The following is a 12,703-nucleotide window of genomic DNA, read 5'->3' as shown; positions in this document are numbered from 1 at the left end:
CTCCAATAGACTTTTTTTTATACATTTCTAATGATAATTTCATGCACACAATGATGAATTATGTTTTGCTTTTTCAGATAATATCTGCACAACAGCTGCCAAAAATCAACACAGAGAAGGCGAGCTCCATTGTGGACCCACTAGTGTGGGTGGAAATTCATGGGGTGGCTATTGATAAAGCAAAACAAAAAACCCACCGCATTGACAACAATGGTAATATTTATTTATTTATTTATTTATCCACAACAATAAAATTTTAAAAATACATTTTTATATGTATTTTTTTTTTTGCAGAGTGATAATATATATGTTATCTATGTATATTTAAATTCAATGCAGGCATTTCTGTAAATCAGTGTTACTTTTATAATGCAGTGACAGGAGACAAGAGATGATGTCAGAAAGCTTCTTTGTACCTTATTCAAATCTTGGAATATATACTTGTGTAGGAGTCTTTTCAATCCAATGCCATGATTAGTTTGTTTGAACGGTTTAATGCACCAGATGGTGTATTTACAGCTCTTGTGCGCCCTCTGCAGGTTTCAACCCTCGCTGGGACTGTACTCTGAGCTTCCAGCTGCAGGTCCCTGAGCTGGCCCTGGTGCGGTTTGTAGTGGAGGACCACGATCATGCTGCCAAAAATGACTTTGTGGGGCAGTTCACTTTACCTTTTACAAGCTTTCGCATAGGTGCTTATTAAGATTTAGTCTACAAGTCAGTCTTCACTCTCAGATGTTCTTTTTAATATGTGTCATACTCTTTTTTTTGTTTCTTCTCCCCACCCAGGTTATCGACATATTCACTTACTGAAGGCAGATGGTTCTAGCCTTTCTCCTGCTACACTCTTTATCCATGTCAAAGTGACTCGCAGAGGTGTTCCTGTCAAAACTATGGCTGAGCGTATTGCCGCTGCCAAAGGCAAAGCGTGACACACATCTGAACAAGACAATCAGATATCTGGACAATGAAGGACCTTGGAAGGAGGAGCTCCGAGTGTAAACAGACAGAGACAGAATGCTGCCATTGTCTTACAGTTCAGACCCCAAGTGGTCCAGTTTGCACAAAACCACTTCCCAGTGCTTGAAGAAAGGTGTCTGTCAGAGATGGACACATGCCCTCTGGTGACTGTAATTCATAACAAAAAAATGTAGAAAAAGGGACTGTTAGAGAGAATGAAGATCATTTATTTTATGTCATCATTTTATTTTTTAACATGTTTTTTTAACTTGAAGAATAATGATCGCTTAAGTAAAATAGCACTTCTTAAATTGATGCTATAACAGAATTGCAATGAGATGTAAACCAAGTGTAACTAACTGTGTTTGACAATATACATAAACATCAGTGTTTTAGATGTTATTATTGGCACCATTAACTGTGCTGTAATACAGATTTAATTTTGTGTTAGTGAGTGCCCCAGGGCGCCATGGCCCATGCTGCCCAGGTACAAGTACTTGATACTCCAGATATCTGGGCACTTTTTTAAATTCTGTCTGGAAGACAAATTCTAACATATTCTTACATCTTCCAGCAGAACATGACAGACTTAACTTGCAAAGATAAGCTTTTTTCTTAAATGTGTTGTATTTTATCTTAGCATCATTTCACATATGTTCAAATGTGCTTGTTTAAAATCATATTTGACTTTTAACGATACAGTATTTCCATATAAGCTTCTTTCATTTTGTCAACTTTTGTCTTCGTATTCAGATCTAGAAAAAAATGCTGTTAAAAACTAATTGCATCAATCTAATACAACCACTAATTACTCCAGGCTACAGTGAATCTTTTAATACTCTTATAAGGAGGTTCACTGATAATAAAATGGTCCAGCGATGAAAAGTAATTACTGTAATTACAGTTTTAATGGTCACGCTGGTTTTTGAGAAGAATGTAATATGTATTTAATAGTGGGTGAAGTAAAACTTTGCTCTCTTAATGTTTAATATAGAAGCTGTGGGATGCGTTTGAGTGGTTATGTTTGCAAGAAAAATGTTTTTATAAAGCACTTCTAACAATTTTTTTCACATGCTGTCAAAAGATACAAGTGTCTGTTTTAGTTTCAAAAGTCCACAGTGTTGTGTGTGGACACCTGACACTTTAATAAATGCATAACCAGAAGGTTCTAATCTGTGAATTTTTGTCTGACTTTTCTGTGGTACTCTAAAGCTGTCAGCCTAAAACATGATAAATCTTTATATTCCAACATTAGAACTATCAATGGATATGTCCCTGCCTGATTAGGCCAAAAGTAAAGACAAAAAAAATGAAAACTCTTAGCAATATTTATGAAATTTCACATTACACAGCATGGCAGCAATTTCTCCAACAACTGGACTTCTTTTGTTTCCGAGCATCTCCGTGAATTATGAGTTAATCCACCCACTGAATATTTTGTGGTAAACTTAATTAAATACAAAAACACACACACAGTGGGTTGTGAATGTCAGTCAGCAACACCACAATGACAGAAAAATGAGGTCAGTATTAGTAGTTTTCCCCCTTCAAGAAATATGTTGCTAAAAAGTCTAAAATTAACGCTAAAATCATCACAGATATGTTTTTAACATCAGCAGAAATGGTTCAAAAATACACCTCAAATATATTAATATAGTCCCTGTTGATATTTAGGTCAAAATGTTGCATTGCTAACAAAAAGTAATCACACACGGCTCTCTGAAATAATCATTAGCAAATATAATCATGTTATCGTCTCATATGACTGCCACGATTTCTTATACTGTGTATGTTGCAACTCTGTGGGTATTTTGTCCAACTGTTGTTGCCGTAGCTGTAGCTCCATTGCTGTAGTAATTATTGTTAAACACCGTGTCACTACTTTTAATGTATTCATGCAAAACGTCAATAGAAGAATATCCTGTTAGCTTACTTTATGCAAAAACTGGGTTCTTTAATGCTCCTATCAGGGTTTATTTATTATGAAAATAGATTAGATGTGGGCCTAAAAGGTTTTGGCTGCTTTGGAGGCGCTAATCACTACGCAGACTACGTAAAAGAACAGCTAATGTACATTTTTACCTAACTGTTAGTGCATTTTAACTGACTTTCAAATAAGAAATATCAACGCCACAATACTTAATCTACTCAGATGGTCTCATTAAATAATCCACCTAAATCTGAACATGACTTTGCCTTCTTACTCACCCTGCTGTAATATTAATTTATTAGGCCTCAGATTATCTTGCAAGATTCACCATCTTACACGTGTTTCCACTCCAGTGATTTCATTTGCCTTTGGGTTGTATGGGCGCCACATGGCTGTTTGTCTTTAGAGGGAAAATATATTAAATACACAATAAAACTATTTTTACTGGGGCTGTGAGAACTTAAAAATGGACGCTTTAAAACGACAAACCGTGCCCGCTCCATTACGAGCCTTCTGTTTATCGTAAATATTTGGAAATGATCGGGTAAAAATACACGACCATGGCTACGCCTCCACTGCACGTTTCAGCCAATAGCGTCGAGACTCTTTTAAAGGTGTCAAGGGGCACGCGGTGGAGTCTCACTTCCTGGTTGAAGATGGCGGATGAGAATGAGACAGCACCGATGCCGGAGAAAGAAGATGTAGAGGATCACGCACACTGCAGCGACTGTGAAAATGAAGAGCACCACTTTGACGATGGGTAAGGAGGCAGGCTTACTCGGTCGGTGGCGTAAAATACGTCACGGCTCTGGAGATTTTAACAAAATTAACTTAAACTAAACCTCGGTGAGCAGTCGGGATAGACGGCCATCCTTCGACGTTGTCCAGCCCATTTTCTTTCATCCTATTGGTTAGTAGCAACGTTCGCTTGCTTGTTCTTTCATCCGATTGGCTGAGAAGGATGTCTTTTCCAAATATAGGCTGGACTTAGCGTTTTCCTAAGTATATGGTTAGAAAGGAGAAAGCAAAGTGCGTTTAGAAGCCAATTTTACACCAAGACGCATGTTTCTGTTACTCATAAAACTTGCAGAAAAAATAAACTTTTAACTAAATTGATAGTTTCCGGTGTTCTTCGCATGCCGTTGCTGTGTTGACGGTAAATGATGCAAATCACGTTTGCGCCAGCTGACATGTAGCGTATTAGCTTGCATGCTAGCGTACCTGGCATTGTCTGTGTGTGTGTGGATTCGGTGCAAGATCAAAAGTGAAACAAGCACAAACGTGCATGCAAAAAGCACTCAGCTTAAACATAATATACCTGGGCCCCGGCGTTGTGAAGTGAGGGCTTTGAATTCCCTCTTTAGTCACATAATTGTTCACGATCTTAAAGCAGCCTAGCTCGGTTGCTCTTACTCAGTACAAGCTTTGATAGAAACCCTGTTTTTTTTTTTTTTTATTGTATTTTTTTTTTAAAGAGAGAAGTGGTGTCACATATGAAACCGCGTGTCCGCAAAGCAGCTGACCTTTGTTTTTAGTAGAACAAGTGGAATAAGAATGCGTCTCTGTAAGATAGTTTTCGCAAACATCTGATCACTAACTGGAGGAAATCTGACTCCACAGCCACGCGTTTCCGTTTTTAGAGACACAAAGAAGCGAATAAAGATAAAATCTGAGAAATAAATTAACCTAATGTTGCAGAATTCTACCTCAAACCCACGTTGCTGTATGGCTAAAGTAGGGTGACCATATTTTGATTTCCAAAAAAGAGGACTCTTGGCTCAGTCATGAAGGACTTGCTTAAAGAAACATATTTGACATATTTAAAAGATTCCTTCTCTGTGCAGTTAATGGATTGTGAATTGTAAACTATGTCATATAGGCTTTTACAAGTCAACAAGTGCAAAAAAAACCTTAAAAGCCCCTGAATTAAATAATGGTACAGAAATAATGCCTCATCTGCATAAGAAAAATTACCAGTACTGGGTCTGTACGAGTGAAATCTCTTTTGCAGTTCGTCTGAAAAGATGCACTTGCGCTTTGGGATCTTTTAAACAGTTGCTGTGCGCTGTCTGTCCCGTCTGTGAGCGCAGAACAACTCAGAAAGCAGCAGTTTGGGGATGATGTCACACACATGGGTCCTCTGTTGGAATATAGGAAAACCCGGCCTTTTATTTTTTTATTTTTTATCAATCTCAAAAATCCCCCCGGACAGAACGTGAAAAGTGGACATGTCCGGGGAAAAGAGGACGGTTGGTCACCCTAGCTAAAGTGAAACATATTCCCCTGCAGGTCTTTGAACCTTCCTGCACTCAGAAACAATTGTTTGGCCCCTTAACTGCTCTACCCTGTTGAAATGGAAAGTGGGAGAACAAACCATTGAATGTTTTGTTGTCCATTGTTCCAGTCACTTGCTGGGCTCTTGTACATACAGTACATAAACACACACGCACAGATACTCTTCTTCTAGATGTCATCTGATTCACCATCTGTGCTGGTGTTTCAAATACAGGCTGCGTACTGGCCTGCATTTCTCCCCTCTTGGACACTAATGAGATTATCCTGTGTAAGTATGTTGCCAGAAGATGAAGTAGCTGGCTGGAGATATGTGGCTTTTCTGGTTGGAGCAGATCAGAAGAGAGGGTTATTCTGAAAATCTGCACTCACTTCTAAACATCCTGCAAACAACTTGGGAATTTCTGTATGTTTTAGCTGAAGGACTGGTTTTATTGTGTTTTTAGCTGCCCTAGAGCTACACCTCGTGTTGTTAGTTTAAACACACAGCTACTCCTCGGCTAACAAGGCTTTGCATCAGCAATGAAATGTAAATTGTGTTGGAAGTGTCGGTGGTTTAATAAGCTTGGGTGTTGTTTAAAAGCAGATCGCAGAAAATAAATTTCCACCATGATTTTCTTTTCTTCTGAGATCAGTCTTAAAAAGGATGCCATCTATTTCTGTCCTGTTCCAGTGAGAGGGGTCTTGGGGACGACACTGGCGCCAAGAAGAAGAAAAGGAAGCAAAAAAAGAAGAAGAAATCTGGTGCCACAGAAGCAGCTCAGGACCCCCTTGCCAAGGCATGAATTTATGCATTTCTGTCTTAATGGGTTATAAACCTAACCTAAAAGGAAAGGAGAAACGGTCCAGTTAAGGTGTAAACTACTAAAATCACAGTTTAGATACAGAATGGTTAAAGACTGTTTAGATAGGATCGACTTCTATTTGTTGTTGTCTTGTTTGATGTATATTTGTGTTTACTTCCCAAACAGGTGAATTCGTTGCCAGCTGATAAGCTACAGGAGATCCAAAAGGCCATTGAACTGTTCTCTGTTGGCCAAGGTCCAGCCAAAACCATGGAGGAGGCCACTCGGAGGAGTTACCAGTTCTGGGACACACAGCCTGTGCCCAAACTAGGTATGGTTACAGATGGCGTAGTTCTGTATTTCATGCCAATATGTAGCTTATAGGTCAAATCTTTAGGGATTGATAAAAGAATGTTTTTGTTGTTGTTTTGGGGTTTTTTTTTCTGCATGTGGACAAAAGTGGGCTTACACAGATGGTCAGTTAACACAGAGTGAACAGAAGGGAAAAAGGCTTGTGCTTATGACTCAAGTATGCAAAAGCTCGGTACAACAGCATTATTTTGCAATCTGTTGGTGAAATGTGCCTGGAATTGTGAAAGGAATTGATGATTAGGCATGGTTATGAGGAAGCTGCACATCTATTTCTCTCATTTCAATATACCGCAGATGTGCTCTTTTTGTTTGCAATCTGGTGAATCGGGAGGCCATTTGAGTACACTGATCTCATTTCATGTTCAAGTATCCAGTTTGAGATTACTTGACCTTTATTATATGACATGGTAGCCTACTGGAAACAGCCATCAGAAGATGGGTACACTATGGTCATAAAGGGAATCACACTGTCAGCAACAGTACTCAGGTAGGCTGTGGTGTTTAAATGTTGTTTTATTCTGAGGGGCCCAATGTGACCAAGGAAGCTTTCCCCACACTGTTGCTTCACTGCCAGTATCCTGAGCTGTTGGCAACATAAATCTATGCCGAACTCTGACCCTACCATCCGAATGTCACAGCAGAAATTAGGACTCATCAAACCAGGCAGTATTTTTCCTGTCTTCTGTTCTGCAGTTTTGGTAAGCTGAATTTTAGTCACAGTCTCCTGTTCGTAGCTGACAGGAGTGGCACCCACTGTAGTCTGCTTGAAGGTTTGACTGTTGTGCATTTAGAAATGCTCTGCTGCATAGTTTTGTTGTAACAAGTAGTTAATTGAGGTCCTGGTGCTTTTCTATCAGCTCAAAGGAGTCTGCCTCTATGCTCCTTTGACATCATCAAAGCGTTTTCTCCCAAATAACTCACTGGATATTTTCTGGCCATTCTCTGTAAGTCCTAGAGATGGTTGTGGGGATAATCAGTAGTAGATCAGCAGTTTCTGAAATATTCAGACCAATCCATCCAGCACCAACAACCATGCTACAGTCATAGTCACCTAAATCGCCTTTCCTCCCTATTTTAATGCTTGTTTTGAAATTCAGCAGGACATCTTATCAATGTCTATCTGCCTACATGCACAGAGTTGCTGTCAGGTAAAGGGCTGATGAGAGATTTGCATAAATGTTGGGAATGTGTACCTAATGAGGTGGCCAGTGGATGTGCCATTGCTTTCTGGTCTTCTAAGAGTGACGGTCTAAAAGAGTGTATATAATTTGCAGGTTTTTGTGCTTTGTCAGACTTCTGTTTACTTTTCCTTCAGGGGAGACGGTGACATCACACGGCTCCATTGAACCTGACAAAGACAACATTCGAGAAGAGCCCTACAGCCTCCCGCAGGGCTTCAGCTGGGACACCCTCGACCTAGGGAACCCCGCTGTGGTAAGAAAGCATATAAACACTCACAGCAAGCATGCACAGGAGGAATTCGTCTTTCAGTAACAAAGTCCTGGACTCGTGGTGCTTTGCACTACATTTTGTTAAGAAACTAGTGTTTTGTTTTTTATTCCAAGTTTGTCCTCTCAGTAATTATGTGACTGTTTATGCAGAAGTGCTTGTTGTTTGGTCAGAGTGTAGTAGCAGTCCAATCAGAAACTTTGTCCTTTTGTCAAATGTTCATTGTAGAAATGTGGTTTGGTTTTGTTTTTTAATTTGGTGCTCTTGACTTTTTAAGATGACTCTTATTCTTTTCTTCTCTCCACAACCAGCTCAAGGAGCTTTACACCCTTCTCAACGAGAACTATGTTGAAGATGATGATAACATGTTCCGATTTGACTATTCTCCTGAGTTCCTGCTCTGGTAATTTCTCATATTTAAATATTGTTCAAATATTAATACAAGTGCATAGAAATGTGTGGCATTTTTGACTGACCTTGTCGTCCTCAGGGCCCTGCGACCTCCTGGCTGGTTGCCTCAGTGGCACTGTGGAGTGAGGGTTAACTCCAACCAGAAGCTGGTTGGCTTTATCAGTGCCATTCCTGCCACCATCCACATCTATGACATGTAAGTAAACAGAATAGTTTGGCGGGGGGGGGGGGAGTCGGTATGTTATTCTCCGTCCATTATTTACTTCCCGATGGAACTTGTTTTGTTTCTATTACTGGCCTATGACTAGTATTTCTAATAGATTGTATTCAGTGTGTTATTGAAATAAATAAATGTCTCATGATTGTTTTTTTTTTTTCTGCTTTAGAGAGAAGAAAATGGTTGAGATTAATTTCCTCTGCGTCCACAAGAAGCTTCGCTCCAAACGAGTCGCTCCAGTTCTGATCAGAGAGATCACCAGACGGGTCAACCTGCAGGGAATCTTTCAGGCAGTGTATACTGCTGGAGTGGTACTACCCAAACCTGTGGGCACATGCAGGTGGGTGTGACAGGGATATTTTCTAACCCCCAAGCCCTAGGGTTAGATTTCATTCACTGCTTAAATTGGTACTTAATGACGTTTCCTTCGTGCAGGTACTGGCATCGCTCTTTGAACCCTCGAAAACTAATTGAAGTGAAGTTTTCCCATCTGAGCAGGAACATGACTATGCAGCGGACCATGAAGTTGTACCGCTTGCCAGAGGTTGTTGGCGACTAACACAAATTTTCAGTCACTTTAGAAATCGCCTCTTTCTTCCAGCATGCCTTTTAATGTATTCGTCCTTGTCATCGCTCTTTCAGGCCCCAAAGACTTCTGGTCTGCGGCCAATGACCAAGAAGGACGTGCCCGTGGTGCATCGCCTCCTCCGTGAATATCTGAGCCAATTCAACCTGGTGCCAGTCATGAATCAGGAAGAGGTGGAACACTGGTTGCTGCCCCAAGAGAATATTATTGACACTTATGTGGTGGAGGTAAAGAATCCAGAAAAAATCTTTGAGGGGAAAAAAAACCCTTTAAAATTCTCTCCAAGTAACTAAGGGTTACTTTGTTGTCATTACAGAATGATGGCAAAGTGACAGACTTCCTGAGTTTCTACACTCTGCCCTCTACCATTATGAATCATCCTGTGCACCGCAGTCTAAAAGCGGCATACTCCTTCTACAATGTGCACACCACCACCCCCCTGCTCGACCTGATGTCTGATGCCCTCATCTTGGCCAAATCGGTGCATGTTCAATCTTTAAAAACATGTTCTCTGAAATGTTTACTTTCAAAAACCTAATAATTTTTCCTGTTTCTTTATTCAGAAAGGGTTTGATGTCTTTAATGCACTGGATCTAATGGAAAACAAGACTTTCTTGGAAAAGCTTAAGTTTGGCATCGGTGATGGGAATCTACAGTATTACCTGTACAATTGGAAGTGTCCCAGCATGGGGCCGGAAAAGGTGCGTTTCTGAAATGACTTGTTTCTTTTAAAAGATTTCGTTTTGGGCTTTTTGCCTTTTTAGTGACAGGTTTGCAGTGAAGAGTAGACAGGAAATGGGGGATGGAGTGCAGGAGAAGATAGGGCAAAGTGCTGCAGGTTGGCAAATGTGGGCTGCTGCATTCCTGTCATATGGGCACCTGCTGTAGCACAAATATGAAACTATCTTAAGGGAATTTTAATGTTTCAGGTTAATTTACCAAAAGATATAATTGTTGTCTGTATTAATTTTGGGTATAAATTGTTCTGGTATCATTGTGCTGCTCACATAAGTATTTGCTTTTTATGGTTGTTCATGCAAGAGACTGTTTAACCTGTCACTGCAGTTGGATTCACACTTGTATTGCAGTTTTGTTTGTGGCATCATGTATTTTATTTTATTTTTTTAAAGGCTAATTGTTCACATCTTTCTCATGCATCTAGCTTTTCTGTTACATTTTCATCCAGTCTCATGCAGTACTACTACAGATGCCTTACATGTGCCATAGTGACTCCTGCACAAACCCAAGCTACATTTGTGACTGTTTTCATAACTGCTCCGTTGCTTCTTTTCCAGGTGGGATTGGTTTTGCAGTGACATCCCTTCTAATGCAGAAAGCAAGTGGCACCATCAGGTGAGGAGGTGGCACAATCGCACTGGCCACCTGACAGATGAACTGATGACCTCCTACTTTAAGAATGGAAACCCACCGCCCATTTTTACTTTTTGACCTTTTGAACTTTGACCTGCACTACCGCTGCCAGGCAGGGAGGCAGGGGGGAGTCTTCAGCTCTTCCCTCCTTCCTCGATCACATGGACCTTAAGCCATTGTAGTTACCATCCCAAACAACTGTACATCTGAAAGCTGTCTTGATTGTACCATACTCACAAGAACAGTTTGCACAGGTTACTGGATACCAAACGCTCATTGTTGGTGACAAAGCATACCGTATGTGTAAATAATGTCAAACATAACTGCGAATTACACCCTAACGCATACAGACTAGAGTCTACTGTTTGTTGGAAGTGCTTTTTGCAACTACAATAATTCTGTCATCCTTAAGTTTTAGAGATAAAAATCAAAAGGATCAAAATTATTTTAAAGAGAAAACGGCTGAAAAGGTGAGATAATAAATACCAAAAGTGTACACAAGAATAAGGGCTTCTGTTTTAGAGTTTCCTTGTCAACAGTTTTTTGTCGTTTGTATTTTGCTTATCAGAGTCGGTTCTGGCAGTAATGGAGGCATTTGAGCAAAGCTTGAAGATGAATTCCAGAGAAGGCATTTATTTTCTGGAGTTTCTTGTCATTAACTTTCTTCGCCACAGCTTGCTGCACTAACTAGAACCCAGTTACACAGACTGATTAACAGTTCAGACAAAGTCAATCATTTTCTACGTGGTTAGACTGCAATGGAGAGGTTTAAGGCATTCTGATCAACATTTATAAGCAGGGATACAATTTATAAGGACACCTTAAGTTCACAGGGCTCCAGTTGCAAAATCCACCTTAAGAAGTCCTTCGATTTGGCTCTCACTGTATACAAGTCTTAAGGGCAAGGGTTTTTTTTAAGCTCAGTATGCAGATTTTGCTTGAGGGAATCACACAGGATGTCTTAAAGAGTCAAAAACTTAATGTATAAATGTTGCAAACTGTAATAGACCATAAACAGTTGGAGACAAGTTTACATATTTGATGAGCTGACATCACTGATAAGGTACTTTTCCCTGCTACAAGTCCACAATATTATTAACAATCATAAAATTTTGCACCTCACACATCATATTTAGCTTACACTGACCATGCCATTAGGTAGAGTAGGTGGGTGTTGGAACTGGACCTGTGAACAGCAGTCTGGACTTGCAAGACCTGCAGCGTGGATGGATGATAACTGGGGAAATGCCCCAGTTAAAATATTTTGTAAAATGTTGGTTCTATTTGCAAACGGATGTAAAAAATAAAATAAATAAAATAAAAAATGAATGGTGCAGGAAATGCATGAAAAATATGTAGATGTTTCTTTTAGGGTTGGAAGGGTGTAGAGCAGGGGTCGGCAACCCTGGGCACGCGTGCCACAGTTGGCATGCGAAGGGTTAAGTGATGGCAAGACCATAGCTGGACTGGCCACCGGGCATACCGTGGCTTGATGGAATTTTTTTTTTTTTTTTTTTTTTTGGTAACGGTATAAACAATGAAAGTGGTGGATTGGCCAGATGCTGGTCGGTGTGTAGAAAAAAACAAAACAAAACTCATTTGTTTGGTGGTGGCTATGCCGGAGCCTCCACAGATTCATTAACATTAATAAGTGGTGGAGGCCAGCAGGTGGATGAGAGAAAGGGGAGGCAGGAGAAGGAGAGACCCGAGGCGGCCGCCGGTCCGAGTGTCAGGTGAACTGAACTTCAGGTAAGAAGTTATGACCTGCAGTCTGTCTGGGTCAGATATAAACCAAGTTTAGGTGGAGTTTATTTTCGTTGTGCTGACTTTTTACAGTCAGTTACAATAACTCGTACTGCGTGCTAGCTAGCATGACAGAGTGTCTATACAGCTGGGTGGGTGCTATGATGTTACTGATAGTGAACTTTAATTCACAAGCTTAGTAGAGTTGCCAACCATCCCATACAAAGATGGAATCGTCCCGCATTCAGAGAAAATATTAGGCGTTTGGTGTTGAGCTGAGAAGGGACGCAGTTTGTCCCGGACTTCAGCTAGAATGGAAAAAGGCACAAAGGTGGATTTATTCTGTTACTCTGCACAGCTGCCTCTTCTCTCTCCCCTGTTGCTACTTCAATCATGAAACTGGTCAATCATAAGCTGATCGGCTTTTCTCTCTTGTTTGTTTATCGCCCACTTTGCGCCAGAAAGAGGAAACCGCCGGATGTCGCGCTAAACAACAGCAGCACGTTTAAGCTTGATCAGCTGTTGTTAGAATTTATTTAATATTTCTTTCTATTAGCTGATGTTTGCTGGAGCCACAGCTGTAAAACCTG

At 40.3% G+C, this 12,703-nt stretch overlaps 2 protein-coding genes across 4 annotated transcripts in view; both read left to right on the top strand.

The window, feature by feature from the left end:
- Positions 1-2,137, top strand: part of plcd3a (phospholipase C, delta 3a) — a 29,345-nt gene extending 27,208 nt beyond the window's left edge. For 2 of the 3 annotated variants that reach the window (XM_026164291.1, XM_026164293.1), the window contains exons 13-15: positions 78-213; positions 540-689; positions 787-2,137. In XM_026164291.1, the coding sequence (XP_026020076.1) occupies positions 78-213; positions 540-689; positions 787-929 (429 nt within the window). In that variant the 3' untranslated portion in view covers positions 930-2,137. Of the gene's footprint in view, positions 1-77; positions 214-519; positions 690-786 lie in introns of those variants that run through there. The other variant, XM_026164294.1, reaches the window with a different exon arrangement.
- A 1,134-nt stretch (positions 2,138-3,271) lies between these two features.
- Positions 3,272-11,711, top strand: nmt1a (N-myristoyltransferase 1a). Its single transcript, XM_026164276.1, has 12 exons — positions 3,272-3,647; positions 5,853-5,958; positions 6,151-6,295; positions 7,652-7,770; positions 8,097-8,188; positions 8,276-8,392; positions 8,583-8,753; positions 8,849-8,957; positions 9,056-9,226; positions 9,316-9,480; positions 9,563-9,700; positions 10,295-11,711. The coding sequence occupies exons 1-12, from the start codon at positions 3,448-3,450 to the stop codon at positions 10,313-10,315; spliced, it is 1,554 nt and encodes a 517-aa protein (XP_026020061.1). The 5' UTR covers positions 3,272-3,447; the 3' UTR covers positions 10,316-11,711.
- Positions 11,712-12,703: the final 992 nt, after the last annotated feature.

The sequence above is a fragment of the Astatotilapia calliptera genome, chromosome 4 (assembly GCF_900246225.1).
Source record: "Astatotilapia calliptera chromosome 4, fAstCal1.2, whole genome shotgun sequence".
In the NCBI taxonomy this organism is placed as follows: domain Eukaryota; kingdom Metazoa; phylum Chordata; class Actinopteri; order Cichliformes; family Cichlidae; genus Astatotilapia; species Astatotilapia calliptera.
This window is presented reverse-complemented; position numbering and strand designations above follow the sequence as displayed.

Coding starts and splice junctions, on each gene's coding strand:
- nmt1a (XM_026164276.1), top strand. CDS start 3,448: ATGGCTACGCCTCCACTGCACGTTTCAGCCAATAGCGTCGAGACTCTT. Junction 6,296..7,651: donor ACAGCCTGTGCCCAAACTAG/GTATGGTTACAG, acceptor CTTTTCCTTCAG/GGGAGACGGTGACATCACAC. Junction 9,701..10,294: donor CCAGCATGGGGCCGGAAAAG/GTGCGTTTCTGA, acceptor CTTCTTTTCCAG/GTGGGATTGGTTTTGCAGTG.